Raw genomic sequence first — 18,205 nt, forward strand, 5'->3', positions numbered from 1 at the left:
TTTTTTTGAGAAAATTTGTCAGAAGAATTAGATAAAGGCATCGTGAGTCCGCATTACCGAGCACTAATTCCTCTGTGGAGCAGCTTTCCCCTCTTTAATTACAATTTAAATCTATTCAAAGTAAGTTCCTTCTTCTGACGGGTTTACTTCCCCCTGTGTCGGACAGCTGTAAAATCGTGTAGACAGGTTGTCATACAACAATCAAAGCCTTCGGTGAATGGACTCTAATGCTTGAACATTTAACATACAATAAGTCCAAACACGAAGAGAGAGTGTGTGTGAGAGAGAGAGACACACAGAGAGAGAGAGAGAGACAGTGAGCGAGAGAGAGAGAGAGAGAGAGAGAGAGAGAGAGAGAGAGAGAGAGAGAGAGAGAGAGAGAGAGAGAGAGAGAGAGAGAGAGAGAAGGAGGGAGGCCCCAGCCAATGTGCTCCACTCTATATTCACATTATCCACATTGCTCCAAACGAGGAGGAGCTTGCGGGCTCAAGTAGGGGATGCCAATCAAAGCATCAACTTCAAATTGTATCTGAGAGATCAGCCTGGAAGACCTCAGGGCCAGGCGCGTCAGTCGGAGCGCAATTGTTGATCAGATCACATCCAGCGGACTCTGCAACGAGAGAGAGAGAAAAAAAAAAAAAGAAAGCGAGGAAGCAGAGATTTAAGAGAGGCTTGCTCTGACTACTCACCTCTGCGTGTTTGTAGTAGTCGAGTTTTTGGCTTAAAACACTTTACACTTTACTTCTACTGGCTCTTTGGTTTTTGGTGGCGTATCCCTCGATCTTGTACACTTTGTTGCGCACAGATTTTTTGGGTTTTTTTTTTTTTTTTTTTTTTTTTTTTTACTTTTTGTTTTGGTCGGGGGAGCTGTGCAACAAATATATATATACATCTGGCGGTTGGAGATGTCTTTCCCGCAGTTAGGCTATCCGCAGTATCTAAGTGCCTCCCAGGCTGTATACGGGAGCGAAAGACCGGGAGTGCTTACACCTTCATCCCGAGGAGGGACCACGGAAATCGGTGGAAGTCCGTCCGCCACGGCGGCGGCCGTCACGTCGGTGCTGGGCATGTATGCAAACCCGTACGCACACAACTACAGCGCGTTTTTACCTTACACCAGCGCGGATCTGGCTCTCTTCTCACAAATGGTAAGAATCAATTGTTTGCTTTTGCATCGAGCGCAAATGTTTCCAAATTAAAGCAAAATTATGTCCTCTGTACCGTCGTTACTTGAGTTTTTAGACGCTGCAAAGGAAATTGAAAAATGTAAAACAGTGCGGAAAGACAGTCAGGGTGCAATCAATGATGAAAAGCAAGTGAATGAAACTAGGAAAGTGAAAAAAAAAATCCAGATAACAGTTTGGATGTATCTTGTAAAAGAAAAAAAAAGTTTTAAAAAGTTTCCAACTCTTCTGTTTTGGTCAGATTACTGTTGACCAAAGTTAGAAATGTGTGTTCCGAAATTCAAAATCTAGAAGAATAAATATGCTAAATGTTTTGTCCAAGTAATCCCAGAATTCCACTTAGATTTTAACTTCTCTCAGAGCTGTCAGTTTGTTACGTCTCATAAGGCAGCAAGCGATAATAGGTCATTTGCAGAGCGTTAATGTGCTGGTTAATGAATGCATTATAGGCCCAAACGCACAGAGTGCTGCAGCTAAAAGAATCGCCACTTGTCAAAAAGTACAATGACAACAATTGCATGAATCCATTGAAAAGTTTCAGAGAAAGAAGAAAAAAAACTCACACCAGGTAAATTTAGACGTTCAAAAGTTTAACTGTGACGCGATGAGAAAACTTAACTCAGAACTCAGAACTTATTTCGTTTTAAGAAAGAGGTCTTGTGCTCTCTTGCATAAAAGCTGTCAACTACCTTGGTAAACTTTTTTCCCTTGGAAACATCTGATACCCCATCTTAGAAGATGCATGAAAGACATTTTTTAGTAAAAGAAAAAAGTCTTTGAAAGACCAGTTGTGCAGACACGAGGCCTATAGCATGTGGCAGGCTGCAAGTTGAGAAGGTTATTTGTGGAAAGCTCTGCGTCAGGTGCAATTGGAACTCTTTGATTTTTTTTTTTTCGGTTTTTTTCAGAGGCCATTTTCATTCGAATACATGCAGGAGGGGGAGGGGTCAATCGAATCTAAATGCGCTCTAAAGTTATCCAAAATGACGATGAAGCCGACAATTCATCTCTGATTTTTATTCTCTTTTTTTCCCCTCTCTTTTTAAGGGGTCTCAGTATGAGCTCAAGGACAGTCCTGGCGTTCACCCCGCTACTTTCGCGGCCCATACGTCTCCAGCCTTTTACCCATACGGCCAGTTCCAGTATGGCGACCCGGCGAGGCCCAAGAACGCCACCAGGGAGAGTACCAGCACCCTGAAAGCTTGGCTCAATGAGCACAGGAAGAACCCGTACCCAACGAAAGGCGAGAAGATCATGCTGGCCATCATCACCAAGATGACACTGACGCAGGTCTCCACCTGGTTCGCCAATGCCAGGAGGAGGCTCAAGAAGGAGAACAAGGTGACCTGGGGGAACAGGAGCAAGGAGGACGGCGAAGACGGGAACTTGTTCGGCAGCGGAGACGAGACAGAGAAGAACGAAGACGAGGAGGAGATCGATTTGGAGAGCATAGATATAGACAAAATCGACGAGAACGATGGGGATCAGAGCAACGAGGACGATGACGATAAGTCCACGGAGGGAGGCAGGGAGCACAGGGGCAGCCTGGGCGCGCCCGGAGACTTGGACAGCTTGGAGAAAAGACGGGCCTTCGCCCTACAGGCCCACGAAGCCTTTGAGAAATCCAAGAGCGTGATGTCGGTTCACGCAGGGGGCAAGGAGAACTCAGACGGCAACAACAACACTACACGAGTTCTGTCCCCTGACAGACCTGGGAGTTTCCCTCTTCCCTCTAACAATAAACCCAAAATCTGGTCTCTGGCGGAGACCGCTACCAGCCCCGACAGCTCGTCTCAGAAACCTTCCTCCCCTTGTGCGCCAGGGGCCAACAGTAATCATCCATCAGCGCCCCACCAGATTCAAACCCACCCGGCCTTCCTCCCCAGTCATGGACTGTACACTTGCCAGATTGGAAAGTTCCACAACTGGACGAACGGGGCCTTCCTGGGCCAGAACTCCCTGCTGAATGTCAGATCTTTTCTGGGAGTAAACCAGCACCATCACCACCACCACCACAGCAGCAGCAGCCATCCTCTCTCGGCCCAGCAGCAACAGCAGCCGACATCGGTGGTTGTGTCGCCGGTTGCAGCCTCAGCAGCGCTCAGCAATGACAGCAAGGCCCCAGCAGACACCCACAGTCCCAAACACATAGGTAGGACGGCAGAGAACTAAGCATTAAGAGTTCAGAGTTAAGCATGCTTACTCGTGTCTTTATCTTAATACACGCAGATGTTTGTTTTTTGTTTTTTTTCCAAGAGGCCCACGATTGTAATATCAAAGCTTAGCGCAAGCTCTGATGCAAACATCAGTTTGCACAGACACACTTATTTTACTCAAGCCTTTCCTTAAGTGTATAAAGTTAAACGAACTCTAAATAGTTGAGAAAAAAAAATGAAAAAAAAGTCCACAATTTATTTTAACGACTTGTGTTTTTATTTTTTTTAACCCTTGTAGAGCACGAAAGATCCGATTCACCTCCAACACAGACGCTCAAGTCGTCATTTCGTCCTATTCAAGACAGGTGAGACAAACTTTGCTTCTTTGTTGTCACTATGGAGTATTTCATATTCGACTTCCAAATTATACAATTATTGCATCAGCAAGAAAGTGGCATTTTCTTTAGAGGAGAGTATTGCATTAGATGTTGACAGGACTTATTGTAAAAAATAATTTGCATTTTAATATGAAACAAATTGGAATAATTCATTAAACGTGCAATTAATACATATCGTATTAAAGTGTTTATATTAGAAAAGGTGTCCAGTATGTGTTTTAAATTAGTTTTTATTTCCCTCCCTTTTTTAAAAAAAAAGAATACATATTTTCTTAATTACAGTTTTCTTTTCTCTCTCCCTTCAAAGTAAAGGCGAGATGTACAGCGAGAGAAAGCACAGATAAAATAAAAAAAGCAGTTTGCTTTTAGGGTGACAGGGGTCTTGACTTTCATCCCACACCCCCTTTAATTCCTCCCCTCTGGGGAGAGTGTGGCTACTTATCAAGCCACCGAGTAAAACGGGCTCTGTCTGGGCTGTGTGCTTTCCCTAAAGACCCCTGGGAGGCCCCGAGCCCAGGGGAGGAAGAAAAAGGAAAAAAAAAAGAAAAGTAGTTTACCACTGTTTCAAGTCTTCACAGTGCAATGAATTGTAAATAATTATATTTTAAAAAATGTGCTTTATTCCTCTAAATTATATATTAAAACGTAGATTTTAGTTTCTTTTTAATAATTGCTTTTCCGTAGAAAAAAAAAGACAAACAAAACAAAACAAAAACAGCGAGGAATTAGAATATGCAGGCTGGATCCCTGTTTCCTAATCAAAACCTTTCAGGCAGACACTTGAGACGCATATTGAAACCCGCTGTCCAAACACGGCGGGGGTATTTATCTGCCTCTCTGTATTATTCTTTATCCAGATCCTCTCTGCCTTCCAGCGCCAGGAGTCCCCAAGACGCCACGCAACGGGTCCTCACTGCTCTCTCGTCGGCTTGATCAAGACATTTGATTTTTCTTTTCCGTGCTTGGGAAAAAAAAAAAAAAAAAAAAAAAGAAAAGAAAGAAAAAAACATGGAAAAGAGACTTTAAGCTCAGCAAAAGGACAACAAGAAATAAAAAAAATGCAGTGTAGCATTTGAGTCGGTACAGAACAAATGGCGTAATTTGGTAATATCCTGTGGATGGATGGATTACTTCCTCTATTGTTGTGTAGCCTATACTCGCGCCTATAATGTTACTCTCTTCCACTTTACCCAGACCTGCTGGGACATTTTGGTAGGCTTTTTACTTCATTATTATTATTAATTATTATTATTATTATATTATTATTATAATTATTTGTCTCTATCCTGTGTTTTTGGTGTCTTTTGTTTAATGTAAATACCAAGTGATTTAAATTTGTAAATAGGAAACATTGAAGGAATTTGTCCAGATCGTATATTTTGCTTAATAAACTAATTGAAATTTTAGAGAAAATCCAAGATTTTTTATCTTACTTTTTCTTTATAATTATTATTATCATTATTCTCAATATTATATTTTATATTTTATAGTAGAAGAAAAAAATGCGTATTTAAAACAAAACAAAACAAAACAAAAAAAATCTAAAACACGGTGTGAACGAAAGAAAAAAAAATGCCATTGGCAGACCGCAGGCAACCAAGCTTAATTTTATTCAAGTTTGGAAGGAAAGCAGCGTGGATGCATTGAGGTGCTAATAAGTGTCCAGATGGTTGCTGGTGACAGAAAATGGACAGGAGCAGCTGGGAACGTCATTAAGTAATAATATGGGAACGCCCAGTCCAAACAAAATCAAATGGTTAAAATCTAATCTGTCAGAGGGAGAAGTCGATTCGAAGATAAATTATTAATATTTTCTCTTTTTCGGGAGGGGGGAGACACGCAGGGAGGGAGGAGGAGACGGCTGACATATAGCAGGGGCCTTGCTGTTTTGTGGGCCCCTGTCTGTTCCGAGGCTGATAATAATCATTAGCTTATAAAAGCAGGGTGTTTTTTTTTTCCCCCTTCTGTGTGTAACTAAAAGCACATATTGATTTGGCGCAGATGAAAGCGCAATGGTTGGCTCTAATTGGAAAATGCGTCCAGCAGGGCTTTTTTTTTTCTTTTTTCTTTTTTTCGTTTGTTTGCGAAACAATCCGTTCTAGTTTTAATTGCGCACGTTAAAAATAAAAGTATAATTCAAAAATTAAATCAGTAGTTTCTGTTTTTTTTTTTTTTTTAAACTTGGATATTATATTCAGACCGTCTTAAACGTTATTACTTTTTCTTCAATTGCGCTGAGAACTAACATATACCGCTAATTTAAAAATAATTTTACCTGCAAGAGTATTAATTAAATAAATCTGAACAGTTTTGTAAATAATACGCTGTAAAGTCGTTTGTTCCAGAGAATTTATGTGTGGAGGAGTCTGAACCTGTAGAGCTTATGCGGATCCGTTTTGCAATATCACAGCGACCTCTATAGGCGAGCGAGTGACAGATCGGAACTGAAGTCGGATTCAACCGTAAAGTACACATTTAAAGAATTAAACACAATGAACACAAATATTAGTCTCGTACGAGACAGAGTTACACATAAATTACGTACCGAAAAAGAGCAAGTATGTGCAGTTAAATCATAACACTGGTTTCGTCAGACCAAAAGAAGAAGAAGAAAAAAAAAAGATGGTTATTTTCTCTTGAGGGCAATGAATCATTTAAAGTTTATTACATGGAATGTTGTTAGAATATACTCTGTATTTACTCAAATGAAGTTATGGCAGTAATTTGCATTAATTAAAGTGATTTAAAAATATATATATTTGGTAAATGTTTATCAGAGTGCGTCAGAGTGACAGAGAAAGACGTTCATGTGCATAAATCTGTTACTTAAATGATCGTTCTTAGCAGCGGAGGTCCATGATGAAACATTAACAAAAAGGTCATTAAACTTGTTTGTTCTGTTGAATAGGCACGGCCTGCTTCAGCACAACTATAGTCACAACTTCACAACCGATATTATTGCGCTTTACTTCTTTTAAGTCCTTGTTAATGAGGATTGTAGGATGATATTCCCCCCCCCCCCCCCGCGCCCCCCTTCAGGCTTATGCTTTAAATCAACGTGTCAAAATTTAAAAAATGGCCAGCAAACATTAATGTAAAACCATGTAAAGTTCATCCTACAAAATGATGATCACCACAGTATGACGGCGAAAGCAGGTGTATGATATTCCCCAGCTCCGACCCCCACCCGCTCATTCACACATGACCCCCCCCCCCCCTCTCACTGCTTGGCTTTTGAGGGGGTCGGGGGGGTTGGAGGGTGGCTAAAATTAAATAACCTCTCCGTGTCCCATTTATTCCTTTTGTACCGAAACAGCGTGAGGTTGGGGGGCAAAGGCGGTAGCTGCAGGCCATCATAGTGTGTTTCCGTAATAAAAACAAAATTATTCATTTAGTAAGTGGATATACCGCGGATTGTCTAATGGCTAATGAGCGCAGTTGAGTCTGATAATTAGGCTGTCACTTCCAGCCATTTCTATCCCCGGATGCTCTGGGCCTCGACGCAGGGTGGGGGAGTGTTATGAAAATAAGTATGCGGGGGGAGTGCAAATGAATTCATTAAAAGTAAATATATAAATGAAGAACGGAGAGAATCGGGATTATACATAGACACAACAGAGTCTGATGTTGAAACGATACACTTTATACGTAGCTACTCTTACGGTGAAAATAAAATTCTCCTGTTTTAGATATCTTCACTCAGAGATACTTTTATCTGTGTTTGTCTATTTTTAATAAGGCCAATACAATATCAACTATATAACTAAATTTCTAAGTAGACTTTTTTAAACTTAAGGCTTTATTCAGATTAAGTACCTTTTATTAATTCATAAAAAGCATAAGAAAAACAATTTTTAACAGTACGTGGAAATGTTGGCTATGTCGCAAAATTAAATAAAATCAAGTTAAAAATTGATACATTTAATTGTTCAAAGCTTTTGAATAGGGTTTGGAGAAAATCATATTGTTTATCTTAACTGGAATTTTTGTAACAAACAATATGATTGATATTATTTAACTGTTAAAAGTATTTCTACACAGCTGGTTTCAAAATATCAATGAATGCTTAAATGAAAAGGTTAGTTAGAAGCAAAACAAAAGTTTAAAAATACAATTGACTTAACTAAAAAAAGAATATGATGAAGTAGCCGGGTAAGCTTGAATTTTAGATATTTGTGTTTTTGTGTAGTGTTTTATGTAAAAAAAAACAAAAAACACAGCAAATATATAGTTACATCAATGAAAAACCACCAAATCTGATGATGGATTTTTAGTTTCATAATCGCCCACTGCTAGCTTGATGTTTGAACCAAACCCACTCAACCGTCATGCAAATGTAAACTCATGCAAAAACAATAAGTTGTTGACCTTAAAACAATTTAGCATTCTGTCACCCCCTTTGCTCCCTATAATGCTGCACTCTTTTGTCGGCAGACAACAACCATCTCCCCCTTTGCAACTGAGACATGTCATGCTGGGGCAATCCATTCAGTTTAGGAGTGAACTGTGCATTGTGACACTTTGTGTGTGTGCATGTGTAACAGGAAGAGTGTTTGAGTGGCGAGGGGGTGAGGTGACCATGTGGGGAGGAAAGTTTATCACTGTCTTGTCTTTTCTTGGTAGAGGCTGGCCATTCTTCCAACAGACTGAACCCCTTAGTTGTCCAAATACATGAGTGTCTTTGCCTTTTTCCTGTCCCATCACCCTCTTATTCAAGTGTTTCGTGTTTCCCTTCAACATCTCTGCTGTCTTTTCACAGAGATGCCCACCCATAACCATTCCCCTATAATCCATTTATCTAGCTTCACAAGCGAAGCACTGGTCAAGCAATGACACAATAGCCATCTAGGGTGGACCAAATCCCTCCCCCTGACACCAACCCCAATGTCTAAGATTGGAGTGAAACACACAACAACAAGCATCGGCAACTCAGTGGAGTCCAGAACAGCAGAGACCACAACAGGAGCCACCTTCAAACCATGCCACACCATGTTTAGCTGACTAGTTGTGTCCTGTTCCTTGTTTCAGTCGCACAATGGGCAGTGAAAGGGACAGATGCCTTGGTCATGGGCCTTTCATAGCCAGAGCAATAGGCTGCTTTAAGATGGGGTTCTTGCCACAGGAAGAGGGTGCAAGATTTGGTTGGGAAATTGAGGGCGAAGGGAGGGAGGCTGCTCTCTAACACAAATAGCAGCATGAAACTGGTAGTTGCCTGACGACTGCCTGGCTGGCTGACTGACACATTGCGGGTTGAGCAACTACTCACAACAACTCAACAACCCATGCAGACCCCTGCTGACGCAAAGAAAAACTTGGACGGGCTTCTAGACATACGAGAAGTAAACATGGACTTTCGCTCATGTTTGCCTGGTTCTCTTTCATTTGGCCATTCAAAGAGACATTCTTGGATTTTGATCGGGCAAGAAAGAGAGGACGCAGTAACAAAGAGAAAATCTGCCTTGTAAAGTTTTTCTGTTTCTCTCCGACTCTGAGTGAGGAACACAGGGAAAAAAAAATAAAAAAAATAAAAAAATCTCCTTTCACGCCTCTGTAAGGAGGACAATATGCTTATTTGGATGGAACTCAAAGCCCCCCATGCCAAATAGTCAGGCACTAATTAGTCTGGCCTAATCTAGGAATTTTATCCTCAAATCCGATATATCTTGGATGAAATGTTCTATTTTAGGAGACCTCAGTTGAACATCGAGGTTCATTATTATCTTCTTGTTTGCTACATGTTTGTTGATCAAAGTTATTTCCATGTCTGTTGTTGCTTAAAGTGTATTGACAGAGTCCAATATACACAGAGAAGTTCTCTAGCTGTACTTCTGTTCCATTAATGATTCCATAAACCAATTAAAGCTGGTCTGTCTTGACTCTCCTGAAGCACTTGTACATTGCTGCTCTACCACAACAGCACTATATTTAGGGAAGAATGCTGTACGATCTTTCCCTCCCTCTTTAACACACCCACACTCTCTCTCCCTCTGTATCTCAAACACACAGACGCCCGAGAACGCGTGCGCGCATTCCTCGTTCAAGCTGCTGGAGGATCAGAAATATTTTGCCTTAATTATCCTTCAGTATGGATCATGTTCTGCAGGAGGGACTAGTAATGATGGGGTTATTTATAGTCATTCATTCTCACTCTGTAATTATACACTCTTCAAAATTGGGGTTTTCTTACATTTGGCGTGTGCTCGAAAACGTAAATTAAACAGACAGCACTGTTGTTAAAATCCCTTTGAAGTAAATCCCCTCTCCAAACACAATTTGATGGAAAAGTTTTATTCTCGGCAACACTGCGTGACTTCGTTAGCACAGAGTCTGCTTTCCCTGCTGAAGTTGAGCAGTGTTCCCTCAGGATCAGTTTGGTAGAAAATGGTGATGCGGCACCAACCTAGAACCATGTGACTTTTTTAAAACTACACTTTAAACAAAAGTATCCTTTGTATCATCTTTTTTTGTATTTAAAAAGATGATCATCATGACAATACAGTACATTTAGAGTGCCTTGCAAAAGGTTTTCTTTTTTTCCAAACTGAACTTTTTCAGATTTTGTTACAACTTCTAAAGTCAGAAGTAAATGAGCAACTTTATCTAAATTAAAATAAAAAAAGTTTGACAACATTTCTTTTCAGTCTGTTTTATTCTAGTACCACTAAATACCATCCATTGCAACATATTGTCCTCAGAAATCTCCACAAATAGAGTCCAGTATTGCATATTGAAATCTCAGTATAAATGTTGGCGTTTTGTGCAGCCCTTCGAGGTTTAATACAGCAGCATCATGAAGAGAAAGGAAGGCACCAGACAGGTCAGGGATAAAGTTGTGGAAATGTTTAAAGCAGGGCTAAGTTAGAATCAATATCTGAAGCTTTAAAACATCACACAAAGGACTGTTGAGTCCACCATTCGATAATAGAAAGAGTATGGCACAACTGCAAGGCGATCAAGACACGGCTGACCTCCTAAAATGACAGACCGGCTAACGAGAGCAACCGAGGTTACTGTTCCTCGAAACGTTATTCCACCACATGATATATTTTATTGAGATTTTATGTGTTATAAAAACTCAAGTTGGTGCATGTAGAACTGGAAAGGAACAGACACGTTGCTTCCAAATGTTTTAACAAAATGTGAAAAGTGGGGTGTACATTTTAGTCAATTCCTTCTCTTGCTTCTATACTTTGCAGAACTACCTTTTAGCGTAGATCTCTACCAGCGTGGTAGATCAATGGAGCAAAGTTTTTTGCTCATTCTCTTTAAAATACAGGATCAGACCTGTATTAGACTTAATTATGGAATTTGGACCAGTGTAAAATATTGAATATATTTTTATCTAAAATATTCAATTGCATTTATCTATGTTTTCATACTGGAAGATGAGCCTCCTTTCCTGTTTCAAGTCTTTTGTAACATCCTTATTATTTTGTATTTTATTTGTATTTTACTTTTGTATTTAATTTTTTACCTCTACACAAAATTTCTGTTTACTCTATACTAAAGAGATGACTTTTAAAGATGGCTTAATGCACTAGTAATTGATCATGTATCTGAGATTAATGGCCTTATAAAAGTTTAAGCAGTATATACTTTTTTTAAAAGTTCTGTAAATGCCCTACCAATCCCAGCCTCGAAATAGGTCTTACGGTTTTCAACTTCTTAGTGCCAGTTTTGTATTTTTTTTTCTATTTCCAATGGCACAATTGAGGCAGACATAACAAGAAAGCTACAGGCCTTGTGCACACTTCTTTTTCTCTTTGTACAAATATTTCCTCAGCTACAGATAATAAAGTCTGATTTCCCCGTTTTCTTTTCTGATGTGATGCCATTGTGTCTTGGGCTAATTCCAGGGGGCTGTACAAAGGGAAGCACAACCATCTGAAGTGTCATGCTGCAGATGTGGCTGGAGCATAGGAATTTCCCTTTAGTAGAGGATGCTTGTTTCTCTCCCTCTCTCCCTCTCTCGTGCTCTCGGAACACTCCCAACACATGTGCGACGCAGAAAGCAATATCAAATGCAACACAGAATTTTCTTCCATTTTAAACGGGAAATCTTCACTTTTATTGTCCTGCAGCCATTGTCTTCTCCGGACCTCCTTTGCTTGATTCTCTGTGCTGTTGCAAAAGTATTTTCAGGGCTTTAACATTATGTACGATTTCAACTTCTCTATAAAATAGTTCAGAGAAATGAACAATATTTCATTTTCATTTTGTAAATGCGGAATAAGCTCAGTCCGGATTAGCTGCACCATCAGCACGTCTCACCAGTTATCAATAATTTCTAGCGTAAAGGAAACATAAGATGTAGTACATCCTCCATCCCCTTGGTGAAGGCAGACAATTACAATGTCAAAGGCTGTCACCTGGAATACAGTGGCCAGTGCATTCAATGTCAGCTCAGCTGCCAAAGCTGAAACAGAAGAAGAGCCGAACAAGAACACAATGTGTTGGAACTATCACTTCACATCCATGCAAAGCTGAACTAAACAGCCAGACTACCTTGCAGTGATACATTTCCCCTCTGCTTGAACTGAAAGCTGTTTTTTTTTAACACCTGGAGTTCTCCACTGTGGTGTATCGTGTTGTAAAACCAGAGAAGGAGAGTTATGAGAGTTTCACCGTAACCCAACTCAGTGGAATATTAACGTGAAAGTTATTCACCAAAACAGCATACTTAACTCTTGTTGGTGTTTCTGATTAATTTCCATTGAGTTTGTTTTGTTTCTTTTTTTTTAAATCTGAGGTCTGACTGAATAATACACCAAAACTTCTAAGAGATGAGCATAAATAATTTCCTAAGTTAATGAGAAAAAGAGTTATCATCCCAACCCTTCGACATTACCATTGTTGTTTAGCCTAATGTTATAATTTCTAATTTTATCCTGTAGAATAAAGAAGTGTGATCAGGTTGGTACTCTGATAAAAAATAATGATCTCTAATCTAGTATCTTTCCAAACCGACTGAGTCAATTTACAACCCAAACTTCAGTTAAAACTTTGTTAAAGCAATTCAACTTTTGTTCCACCAGCCAAAACCCATCCTTTAAGTTAAACAAATGTTCCAGCTGCTTTGTGTGGGTGCACGTGTGTGTGGCAGCCTTTAGACCTGAAAATTTTATTTATGCCTTAACATAGGTCTCTTTAGCTTTTTAATTAATATACTCAATACATCTAAGATTTGCACCGAAACACATTATACATTGCTTCTATGTCGCTGATAAACACCATCAGCAACCAACTACTAGGACTTTTTCTCTTTCCCGGAAAGCTTATTCCACATGCTAGAAAATGTCCTAAAATCAACCTATACTGAGACAAAAAAAAAAAAAAAAAAAAAACAGAAAGGGAAAAAGTTCTGGATAGGCATACAATATGCATGAGTCTTGTTATTGAGACCATGTGAAGCTTTTTTTTTGGGAGGGTTTGGGGTGGGTGGGGGTTCATTCTTTTTTTTTTTCATGGTAAATCATGTTCACATCAAAGTTTAAAAATACACATGCACATCTTGAGGAAATGCCATCACATTTTCCCTGTGATCTGTCTGGGCACATCTGTGGCAAATACAGTTCAGCATTTGGTCAGCTTACTTTTAACTGCTTTATCTCTGCTCCGGTCTGTGAGAGCAATGCCAGTGGCCTCTAGGCTACGAACAAGGTACAAACACAGAATACATATACAGAGATGCGCATTAATGCATTCTACTGTGAACGTAAAATTGGACCGTCCAATGAACAGCATTTCTAATTATTTCCATCCAAATGAAAAAAAAAAAAAGAAAGGATGTTTTACAGAGGATTTAGTTTTGTCAAATATACATTTGTAGTCAAGATATCCATTAGAGTGTTGTTTGTCTGCTTGTACTTCACATTCAGTTCACTTAAAACACAGCTTGTTGGTCCTTCGGTTCAAGCAAATTGCAGTTTGAGCCATTGGGCTTCTTTGCAGGAGAAAAAAAAAGTAGTTGGCCTATATGTTCCCTTGCCTTTTAACTAAGATTAGTGCAGTTCTGATGCAGTGCAGCCTTTTAAAATATGTATCAAAGCTGTTCAAATGCCAGCAGTGGGTATGTGGCAGGCAGGCAGGGGTGGCAGTAGGTTGGACGATTGGAGCTCTTCCAACTCACAAGTCCTCAGCAAGCCACCCCCTGCTTGTTGTTGGCTTGCCCAGCCTTGCAATCAGTAGTTCTGCACATGGAATAAAAAGAGAAAGGGGAGGTGGGGAATGCAGCTAGGAATGGAGAGATAGATGGATAGATAGGGGAAAGATAGCAGGATGCAGGCAGGAAGTGTTGTGTTTCTTTCTCTCCAAGTAAGGTCTGTCCTTTGATTACCCTACTGCCTTGGTCACCATTGCAGCCTTCTTTCTCCTTTCCCCGATCTTCCCCTCTCTGTCCATGGGGCTGTGCTTGCTGAGAAAGTCTTCATGACCTGATGGGCCTGATGCAGTAGAAGAGACTGCTCCAAAAGTCGTTCCACTTTAACGGTTGTGTGTACAGGCTCTCTATGGGATAAAGCCTTGGGAAGAGGCAGGACTTTACGCCATAGGGTAGGTCTTTATGAAGGGCCCTCCTGTGTGGCGGCCGCCGCTGAGGCTGTTAATTGGCAGCCTCTGAAGTGCCGTATATGTGCCCTTCTTAATCCTGGCCCAAGCAGACGCAGCAGGGAAAAGCAAACGTTTATCCAGCACTCAGACCCCTATCTCACTCTCTGGTCCTTCTACTTTGACTATTACCAGTACAGTACATAGGCACATGACTGTGTATACTTATATTGAAGGCAAACCAAATTCATTTTATTTCCAAGAATGTATCTATTCACATATCTGAGTTGGTTTTTTCTTTCTTAAAAAAAACAAACAAAAAAAAACAAAACAAAAAAAACAAAACAAGGTGTGTTAGCATATTTTCGACTTCAAATAGTTACACAGACACATGAGATAATCTACAACAACCCACCTCTGCCTCCTGTTCATCTGTTCCCAACAGATGCACTACAGGAGAGCAAGAGAGCGAGGGGGGTGGGGGGGAAGCACATAAGCTTAGCTAAATACCCCAGTACGCCATTTCCTCTTCAGCTGTGTTTTCTCTTGTGCGTAAGTGCGAGGTAGCATTGTAGGATTACCTGGTGTGGGTCTTAGTGATGTTTAGCAACTCCTAGAGTGAGTTGCTAAACATCAAGTGGTGGTCAAATACTGCTTTTGTCCCTGTGATTAACTTTCAAGATTTAAGAAGAGGCAAACTTCAAAGAATTGTATCTCTTTTTTCTATCAGTGTAAAAATGTAAAATGAATAAAATATAGTTCTCTGCTCTGAAATCTCAATGTAAGATTTGATGTTTGCAAAATCTTGCTCAGCACTTAATTTAACAACAGATTTAATGTATGTATCCAAAACACTTTTTGCAAACATTAACAAAAATCAAACACTAAAAGGACTTGAGTAGAGTAACCCAGGTGTAAAAGCATTTTTTATTTTTTTCTATTTTTTATTATTTCTTACTGGAAAACAACAGTTACAGCTTGTATTTGTTAGATCAGAGAAAAGCATTCTCTTTTCTAATCCTAAAGTTTGAACATTTTAGACGATACAATCCAATGGCTTCCTAACTGAGTCAAATTTAAATGGAGCTTACTTAATTGGCTAATCAGTGAGAATGCATTCCATGCATTCTCACTTATAGTGTTTCTGTTTTTCTTTATCAGTGAGAATGCATTCCATGCATTCTCACTTATAGTGTTTCTGTTTTTCTTTATCTTTATTATTATTCTGTCTTCCGTACGTTTTTTGTCGCTTAACTACTTTCACTACGTTTCACTAATTGTACTAATTTATATATCAAAACGTTCAGCTCCTTCAGGAGAATGGTGCTATGACTTTTGGTAAACTTCACTATTGCACTTTTTGAAATAATTGCACTTTTGTGCAAATATTTTCCCCATAGAAATGAATGGTGGAATTCGGCAAACACTCTTGCTAATGACCTAATTATTGTATTCAGGTGTGCTGCAGCAGAGGCACTTCTAAAAGTCCTCGAGGACTGGAGTTTGACACTCCTGCTCTAGTAACTGCCGTTTTTGAACTTTTTCTGCTCTTTGACAAACAAAATTATGCTGTTCATACATATTTCACTGTAGAGAAATATTTTATGCATTAAAATATAGCCACTAGTGTCTACTTTATGGAATTATTACCATCATTTCAACAGGTTTTACTGTTTTCTGTTAAACTCCTCTGGAGTACAACCTTGTCACACTTTCTCCTATTCTTTCAATGTATTTTCTTCTTGTGCTCTGTTTTTATCTGTGTCTATGCATTCTGCTTGTCTACTTTTCTCTTTGCCTTCTGGTTTTACTATCTTTTAAGATCTTCTACAATCTTTAATCAATTTTATAAATTCATATATCAAACATTTCTACTTCTTCTGACCCTTTTTGCTTTTGCTCTTCTTTACTTCTTCAAATATTTCTGGTTCACTGTTTCCACTAATTTTTTATACTTATTACTTTCACTATTGAATTGTTTCAACTATTCCTGGGATTGCACTAATTTCCTGTTGTTTCAATTATGCTCTTTCTTAAACTCTGTTTCACTTTTTGACTTTTTCAAATAATTCAGGTTGCACACAAACTCCTGCTTCTGCTGAATTCTGCTATAATTTATATATTATATAATTTATATAATTTATACAGTATAATTCACTATTAAATATATTAATATAGTATATTCACTATTCAATTGTTTCAACTATTTCTGGGATTGCACTAATTGACTTTTGTGCTAATTGTGCTCTTTCTCAAGTTCTGTTTCACTTTTTGTCTTTTTCAAATAAATCGTGTTGCACACAAACTTCTGCTTCTTTAGCTGAATTCTGGTATACCTTTGCTAAGTTTCACTAATATAGATAGATAGATAGATAGAGAGATAGATAGATAGATAGATAGATAGATAGATAGATAGATAGATAGATAGATAGATAGATAGATAGATAGATAGATAGATAGATAGATAGATATAGAGATATATATATAGATATATATATATAGATAGAGATAGATAGAGATAGATAGATAGATAGAGATATACATAGATAGATAGATAGATAGATAGATAGATAGATATAGATATAGATAGATAGATAGATAGAGATATATATAGATATATATAGATAGAGATATATATAGATATAGATAGATAGATAGAGATAGATATGGATAGATATAGATAGAGATAGATAGATAGATAGATAGATAGATAGATAGATAGATAGATAGATAGATAGATAGATAGATAGATAGATAGATAGATAGATAGATAGATAGATAGATAGATAGATAGATAGATAGATAGATAGATAGATAGTGTTGTCCTCCGTCCCTGCGCCACCGCCAGCTACCACCAGAGGGGGTTTCCCCAGCTCCCTTCTGACGCCCCACCCCGCGGGTGTGTCACCACGCACCTGCAGGTCATCCGATCATCACCAGGAGCTTAAGAGGAGCCGCCTAACAACACTTCCTCGCCAGAGTGTTGACCTTCGCGGTAACAGAGATCAGTAAGAAAGCCTTATATTGTTAATCCTGCGTGTTCTAACGCCTCCATCTCCTCACCCCAGGTTCCATCAAGTCTGAGAGCCGGATCGAGTCCAGGACCAACCAAGCCGGTCAGCTGAATCCGGGTTTCCCCGACGAGCACCATCGAGTCGGTCTCTCTCTCCCTCAGCTCCCCGGACTGACATCATTCTGGCTCCTGCCCCCGCAGCTCCGACGTTTCTGCCCAGCCTCCAGTTCATAGTTTTCCCTCGCTCGAGTTCATTGATATGGTGTAAATGAAGCTTTGTATAATTTATGGGCACAACCTCTGCCGCAAATCAGAACTGCCATTTGTTTACATGTTAGCAACTCGCTAACATGCTAGCTCCCTGTTATCAAACAGGATGCTTGTTCTATGTATTTAATATACTGTGTTTTTATTGTCACCAACTGTGTGTGTAATGTGATTCGTGTGCTGAGGAGTGATCAGAAACTCAGAGAACAGATTCGAGGTGAGGCAGGCAGTTCTCGTGCCTTATGGCTGTGGGCGCTCATTGTGACTCCACAACTGCAGAGAAAGAGACGGTAACAGCGAGCTAGCCATACAGTAGCTGCGCTGATGCAGAGAACGAGACAGACGTGGTTTTCAGTTGTACTTTAACGGTTTCACACTTTGTGGAAAGTGAAACTTTCAGCACAGCACAAAAGGTTCATAGCCTCACCAGCTATGCACCTAAACGCACATCACTGACTAATTGCACACACATCTATCTCTATCTCTATCTATCATAACTTCATTATTTTTTAACTAGTCTGCTTTTCTGCATGCCTTATTTCTGTTGATTTTACTATCTTTTAGCTTGTCTACTCTTTATGTCTTCTACTTCTTCTATTTTATTCTATTTCCTATGTTGCTATGTTTCACTCTTCCAACGGT

General features: G+C 39.4%; 1 protein-coding gene and 1 long non-coding RNA gene across 2 annotated transcripts; both read left to right on the top strand.

Annotated features, from left to right (window-relative positions):
• The first annotated feature begins 357 nt into the window (after positions 1–357).
• irx1a (iroquois homeobox 1a) lies at positions 358–5,151 on the top strand. Its single transcript, XM_008432175.3, has 4 exons — positions 358–1,148; positions 2,232–3,336; positions 3,639–3,705; positions 4,596–5,151. Exons 1-4 carry the CDS (start codon positions 906–908, stop codon positions 4,669–4,671), a joined length of 1,491 nt encoding a protein of 496 aa, XP_008430397.1. The 5' UTR covers positions 358–905; the 3' UTR covers positions 4,672–5,151.
• An 11,800-nt stretch (positions 5,152–16,951) lies between these two features.
• LOC145547740 (uncharacterized) lies at positions 16,952–17,714 on the top strand. Its single transcript, XR_014084043.1, has 2 exons — positions 16,952–17,278; positions 17,352–17,714. It is a non-coding gene; the product is annotated as an uncharacterized LOC145547740 (long non-coding RNA).
• Positions 17,715–18,205: the final 491 nt, after the last annotated feature.

Source organism: Poecilia reticulata, chromosome 16 (genome assembly GCF_904066995.2).
Source record: "Poecilia reticulata chromosome 16, P_reticulata-male-v2, whole genome shotgun sequence".
Classification (NCBI taxonomy): Eukaryota; Metazoa; Chordata; class Actinopteri; order Cyprinodontiformes; family Poeciliidae; genus Poecilia; species Poecilia reticulata.